Consider the following 7484-nt stretch of genomic DNA (forward strand, 5'->3'; position numbering starts at 1 on the left):
ATTTGAATAAAAACATGGTACATATTTTTTAATTCAAGAAATGAAGGAATAAAATATTAATATATAAGTATATATAAAAAGTGCATATATATATATATATACACTTTTTAATTATATTTTTCATTATTTTTTATAAACTTTTTATTTTTTATACACCTTTTATTATTTTCAAATTTTATAGTATAAATATGCAAATAATTATAGAAAATTTATAGTAATAAATTATTTGTAGTTGTAAATATGTTTCTTTAAATAAAAACATGCTATATATGTGTGTGTATGTGTATAGCGTTACAAAAAAAGTAATTTATTGTACTGTAAAAGTGTTGCATTAAATAAATATCAATAAACGTTTTTGTTGTTACTTGAGTTTTATCCTCTGAAAATATTTACTGAGAGCTTATATTTGTTTTTACTCTTTGTTTTGTAAAGCCGCTTTGTGTCTTTGTCTGTTTGTTTTCAGTCAAGCATGCCATGATTGTGACTGAGTACATGGAAAATGGAGCTCTTGATAAATACCTGAAGGTACGTTTGTCAAATTCATCACTGAGGCAGAACAATTATGACAGATGATACTGACATACCTTCAAAGTGATTTAACATAGCAAATAATTTACTCAAGAATTCCCTTGTGTGGTTTTCCTTTCACAAGAACAACTAGAAATAAAACTCTCACTTCTTCACAGGACCATGATGGCGACATGTCATCCTTCCAGTTGGTTGGTATGCTCCGTGGCATTGCGGCCGGAATGAAATATCTCTTAGACATGAGCTATGTACACAGGGATCTGGCTGCCAGAAACATCTTGGTCAACAGCAACCTGGAGTGCAAGGTGTCTGACTTTGGTTTGTCACGTGTTTTGGAGGACGACCCTGAAGGAACCTACACCACAAGCGTAAGTTCACATAGCAAATAAATGTGTGGCTACAAGCTGCTCTTAACTCCAGATGTCTTTATTTTACCATCACTACAACCTGGTTATTATTTCAGGATTTTCGGAAATTACAAGGGATTGCCGACACTTGTTTATATGTTTTTTTTTCCCCAACAGGGAGGTAAAATTCCGATTCGTTGGACTGCTCCGGAGGCCATAGCTTATAGGAAATTCACGTCAGCAAGTGATGTGTGGAGTTTTGGCATTGTCATGTGGGAGGTCATGGCCTTTGGAGAGAGGCCCTATTGGGACATGAGTAACCATGAGGTACGGACTGGCCACACCACGTCGGCTATGAACAATAACTCTGCTGTTTGTCTCAAAGGATCTTCCGTCTTATCTGACTACTTTTGTCTCTCTAGGTAATGAAGGCCATTAATGAGGCTTTCCGCCTTCCTGCTCCAATGGACTGCCCCTCTGCGGTCTATCAGCTGATGTTACAGTGCTGGCTGCAAGATCGCTCCAAACGGCCCCGCTTTGGCGACATTGTCAGCATACTAGACAAACTCCTCAAGAGCCCAGATTCTCTGAAGGCCATTGCAGATTTTGACCCTCGGTAAGCGCTCAACACATACTTTGAATTCTTAAAAGGCTCGTACAAAGCTTCACAAGGCGTGAACGGCAGAGAGAAGTTGAGGCATGTACCGTCTATTACACAATTTTGCGCAGTTCAAACAAAGTCATTCCTTGGTAAAGATAAGACATGCAACCACGTACCAGTGGTGCTGCTAAATGGTTTGGCATCTTCAGATGTTTATCACATTGTAGGCGTGCAAGAGGGAGAAATCTGACAGTTTCGTATCTTAATCAGATTCTCGAACCGAACAGACAGGTTTTCCTCTCGCAGTGTGTCTCTTTCCCACCCAATAATTACAATAAGGGAAAGGCAAAAAAAGGTCTCACTGTGTGGTTTGTTGAATGTATTTGTGTTCTGTCTTTGTCAGAGTTTCCATTCGGCTTCCCAGCACCAGTGGCTCAGATGGCTCTCCCTTCAGGTCTGTGGCCGAGTGGCTGGAGTCCATCAAGATGAACCAGTACAGTGAAAACTTCAGCATAGCCGGAATCGTCAGCATGGAGCAGGTGCTGCAGATGAAGAGCGAGTGAGTAACACAAATTTCCCCTCATTCTGGACCTTTAGCACGCTATACAAGGGAAGAATGGCTGTGAGCAATCAGATGAGATCACGCCAACTGTCCAAAGTCCATTTCTGCAGAACTGATTTCTGCTTTACTTGCTGTGTCATATCCTGGTGTCCAGATAAACGGATATGACTGGGGTTTTCAGTAGATTAAAACTGTAGACTCAAATTTAGTCTCTAAATATATAGAGACTGGAGTCATAAAAAGTTTTTTACTTGTTCTGTTACCATGACTGTTTGCCCATAAATGGTGTTTCTGCCATACAAAGACTGCAAATGTCCTTATTTTTTGTTAAACATCTTAATAATTTAATTTATAAATAAATGAGCTGTTTTGACGAAATGTCTCCATCATGTACAGATAAATGACAGTTCAAAGAATAGTTATTATAGTGAAAATAAATAAAATAAAATACATATAAATTGTGTATCTTTATTATTATTATTGTTATTCTTCTTATTATTTAATAACAATAACATATTATAACTGGTGGTGGATGAGGAGATTCCCCCCTTTCATGTAAAGCGCTTTGAGTACCCAGAAAAGCGCTATATAAATGTAATGAATTATGAACAAATTATTATAACAAGAACAAAAACAATAATAATAATAATAATGAAAATTATTATTAAAACAAAATAGTTAACATGTAATGTTTTTATTAATAATAATAATAATAATTATTATTATTATTATTATGATCTCACTATTCAAATATGTAATTTAGTTTATATTTGCATGTATTATTATTATTAATATTGCTATTATTATTACCACTGTTCAAAAAATTATTTAGCTTATTTACATACATTACACTATTCTCACTTTTTAAAAAAAGTAATTTCTCTTTTATAGAATTGTAATTTCACATTAAAAATGGCACTGTTTGGACATACAGTATCCTATTTTGTAAACTTCCTTCAATTTTCCCTCTTACATAATACAAAATGAGTATTCTGACATTATGTAAATAGTCCTTTGAATAAAAAGGCCCCAGATGAACACAATTTGAGAGTTCTGGGAATTTGGGAAGGACTTCAGGGTGTTTGGAGAGCTTCCTTTCCTGTGGCCTACAGCCTACACTGAGGCTGATTGGTCAGGACAAGATCGTATTTAAATAAGATGGTATCTTTTAACTTTTAATAATTCCTAGAACATATAAATATTTTCCATGTTTTTGTTTTAGGGATCTGGTAATTGAATGTGGCTTAAATGTATGCTTTGGTTGCAAGGATAATCTCGCACAACCGCAGACCATTTTTGATTTACTGTATCTGGCGAGCGCGGACACCCACATAAATTGTAATAACGATTTAACCTTCTTAAGACTTTTAATCGAGTCAAGCAGTAACAATTTACTTAAAAACGTAAAAACCTTTCAGCAGCATCTCAGCAAACACCTTAAAATGCTATTCGGTGATTCAAGTTTGAACAGAAAACACTGTGGCAGCGTGAATTGTGGCATGCTGTTCCCCCTCTCCTCTTCTGCCATCCCTTCCTTCCTCCCACTGTTTCGGCAGACTCTCTCATCCCTCCCATTCCCAACAGCGCTAGTCAAGGCCTGTGCTTTCACTGTAGCCAGGAACCACCGTTTCTGCCTGCTGGGGCCATGAGGCTATGCGGCTGCTCCCCCTCACATCAACACGATTGGACTTAAAAGTCAGGACATGAGATGAAAGAGTGTAGCGATGGTGAAGGAGAGAGCTGGTGTACATGTGGAGGTAAAGACGACAGTGCTGGACCTCACAGAGGAGGCAGTTTGACTGATGAAGAGGTTGGGAGTGTAGTAACAGCGTAGCTCCAAGACCTCTGGCTCTGCTCCCGTGGGTGTTTTTAGCCTAGAAGCTCGCTGAACTTTGTGTGGAGGACCAGAAATGTCTTTGATGTGTTTGTCTTTTATTTTATGGCCGACTGTTCCATCTGGTGTCATCTGGTAGCACTCTTTAAAACCAGAAACTATTTACAAGTCCTCCGCTGCCTGTGCCGGCCAGCTCTGATTCATGGCGGGTGAAGGGAATCCTTGTTAAATCATCAAGGCGCTAATTAAAAATGTAATTTGGACTCTGATAACATGCTATCTTTCAAACGCCTCCTCAAAATGACTTTTTGAAAGACAAGATTATGTATAATTTTCAAGCAACCTCCAACCGTGTTATTATCTTTGATGAAAACTAAAGCAAAGGCTAAGAAATAAATATCTTTGATATAAAATGTAATAAAAAAAAATATATATATTTATTAAAAGCAAATAAAAATAAAAACTGGGGAACTAACCAAAAATATATTTTTTTAAATATATATTTTTTGACTCCAAAGACACTAATTAAAATGAAGTGAAAATGGAAAATTAGTTACATTGTAGTAAAAAACTTTGATTTGCATGATGACTTTGCTAAAACTAAAATAAAAATGAAGACTACAAAAAAACCTGTGATAAGTTATGAAAACTAAACAGAAACTAAAGAATAAACATTTTCTAAATAAATCAATAAACTGAAATAATAATAAATAAAACATATTGGCAAGACTGAAACTAAACTAAAATACATTTCATGAGTCCAAAACCAAAATAATCTAAAATTAATTTATGCCATGTTTTAGTTTTAGATACATGCTGTATTATAAAATTGAGTGTATTAACTTTGGCTAAAACTGACAAACCAAAATTGACAAAAACTCCACTCCCCTCAAAAAAAAAAAAAACCTAACAAACAATTAAACTGCAAAGACAAACTGAAAATAAAACAAAAATTAAACATAAACATAACTCGGCAAAACTGAACCTGAACAAATACTCAAATAAAACGAAAATGGGCATAACTTCATTGTTGTTTTAGTTTTAAATGGTATATTATAAAACTTCAAAAAGCATTTGCATGGGATATTATAAAACGTTGCTAAAACTAAATCAAAACTAAGACTAAATTAAAAGAGAAACTAAAGAATACAAATTTTGTAAATAAATAAACTGACAATCTTGGCCAGGATGCTCTTGTAAACGAGATTTTTAATCTCAATGTGCTTTTCCTGGTAAATAAAGGTAAAAAAATAATTAAAAACTTGGCAAAACTGAAAATAAACTAAAATACATATTAATGACTCCCAAGCTAAAATAAAATAAAATGAAAATGGACATAAATTCATTTTAGTTTTGGGTACATGCTGTATTATACAATTTTGTGTATTAACTTTGGCTAAAATGAAACAAAAACTGTAAGAACTAATACAAATTAAACTGAGAAGACAGAATGATAAATAAAAATATAAACTAAATAAAAATGTCAAAACCTTAATCACCCTGCCCTCCAGTTCTCACACACTCTTTCTTTTCTGTTTCCCAGGGATATTCGTAACATTGGCGTCCGTCTGCCGGGCCATCTGAAGAGGATTGCCTACAGCATCTTGGGGCTTAAGGACCAGACGAGCACCCTGAGTGTGTTTGCAGTGTGAACTGTCTTTAAAATGCACCGAAGGGACTGAACCCTTTGGCCGTGGACTGAATAAACTCTCAGCTGCCTCGGGATTGGACTGCAGGGACAGCCCTTGACCTGGCCATAACCCTCCAGTGCAGCGAGATGGACTCTCACCGCTGTGGAGACGAGTAGCATGTGGTGTACTTATCAAAAATGGAGGAAGTGTAAAACAATCAAAAAGCTATTGATGTATGCATCAAACCATGTATATTAGATATATATTTTACGATACGCATACGTTTATTTTTTAGAGAAGATATAGTCAATTCTTTGGTATCGTTTTTTAAATTTTTTGTTTAGTTTCATATGCATGCTTAATAATTTTCGCCGGAGAGCGATCAATACTAGTTAGCACTCACTCTACGCTCAGATCTTATGTTGCTCCTCCAATGCTGTTGGCACTGTATTGCTCTGTACTTTTCAGCAATACGAGAGAAAACCAGACCCACAGGTCTTTCTGTACCAGAAACGTGGACTCAAAGCTGGCGGTTATGGGTTTAACGTAAGACTTAACCATGTTCTGCTGAGATCAAGGTGATTGTAATGATCTCTGGTTTCTATCATGCTCGAGTTGGCCATGATTTGATGTCTCGCACGATGACATTTCTTTACAATTGCACTCTCAGCGCTATATGCTTTGGACCATCAAGTTTAAAGTTTCTGGTTTAGATGAAACGGAGCAGCGAGGCGTTCCTTAAATCCTGTGTTTTCTCTGCAAACAAGAAGAGAGGAGGCACCGCCATGAAATAGCACTTAAATCAGAAATCTCAACAGCTGTCTCATCCCTTATCGTTATGAAAGGTTACGGCAGCGATGACATTAAGGATCGAAGGGAACAAAGAGTGAGCGAAATGATATTTCTAGATGTTGAATGCAGATGGGTTCTTCCATACTTAGAAATGACATATTTAGTGTTTGTTTGCAGTTGATACTGTGTTTCATGTCTTTTTTTAAAGTGGGACGTTGATACTGGCAAACTGCAGGACTTCTTTGGAAAGGGGAATTTGTCATTTTTGATCACCCATCTTGGTTCTGACCTTTTTCTAAACATTGAAATTTGAAACGCTCAGTACAAACATACATATTTCCAAACAAAATACAGTTTGATTGGGCCAATTGTTTTGTATTTTATTTAATAGTCTATTTATTTTTTACTTTATTTATTGTTTTAATGACACTGAATTGGGATTTATTTGTAATGGAAGTTTGTCTTTCAGTCACAATAAAATCTTTGTGTCTTCAATGTCACATCAATTTCTTTACTTGTTTCTTAAACAATAAAAAGGCATAATAGAATAGAAATGAAGTTGCTGCTTCTGATTACAGCTTCATTGTAATGCATTAAGCACTGCCGTAGTGAGCAAGTCAATACAGCTCAAGGATGCATGACTGCATTATCTAATTGGTCAAAGCAGTCCCTATTTAATTAGTTGCCGGTTTGCAGTCCATCTGTAAACTATGACAGAAACCATTGAACCTTATAACCCGTGCAGGACAATTTACTTTGTTCTCAATTTAGCCCCTCCTGTCCATAACCGCAGCCTCACTGAACCCAAATTAAGAGAGGCGCCCAGAGTATTGAATTTATCAGCTGCTGTTGAGTGATGCAGGCAACAATGCCACTAATGCACCCTTTTGATAAGGTGGAAAATGTCATGGTTGGAATGTAAATATTTATATACGAAAATAATCGGACTGGGGAAGCTGGCTAAAGAATGAAATGCCATCATGGAAGTCAGACAGGTAGAGCAGGGAAACAAAATGTCCCGTATCCGTTTCTTTGACCTGCATTATGTCTGCATGTCTGTCATTGTCTAGGTAGCTTCGTCATCTTTTGTTCAAATGCCCTTGCACGTGTGTCCTGGAATTATGTATTTTAGTTTTACACAATATGTGCCTCATCTCATGTGCTTCAGTGTGTATGCTGTAAAAAAAAT

At 36.1% G+C, this 7484-nt stretch overlaps 1 protein-coding gene across 1 annotated transcript in view; it reads left to right on the forward strand.

The window, feature by feature from the left end:
* LOC107673100 (ephrin type-A receptor 2-like) overlaps window positions 1–7484 on the forward strand; it is a 25253-nt gene extending 17769 nt beyond the window's left edge. Inside the window, exons 12-17 of the mRNA XM_016466565.1 lie at window positions 464–525; window positions 687–896; window positions 1053–1202; window positions 1298–1491; window positions 1880–2035; window positions 5416–7484. Of these exons, the coding sequence (XP_016322051.1) occupies window positions 464–525; window positions 687–896; window positions 1053–1202; window positions 1298–1491; window positions 1880–2035; window positions 5416–5524 (881 nt within the window). The 3' untranslated portion in view covers window positions 5525–7484. The remainder of the gene's footprint in view (window positions 1–463; window positions 526–686; window positions 897–1052; window positions 1203–1297; window positions 1492–1879; window positions 2036–5415) is intronic.

Source organism: Sinocyclocheilus anshuiensis, unplaced genomic scaffold, assembly GCF_001515605.1.
Source record: "Sinocyclocheilus anshuiensis isolate Anshui unplaced genomic scaffold, SAMN03320099.WGS_v1.1 scaffold364, whole genome shotgun sequence".
Lineage (NCBI taxonomy): Eukaryota > Metazoa > Chordata > Actinopteri > Cypriniformes > Cyprinidae > Sinocyclocheilus > Sinocyclocheilus anshuiensis.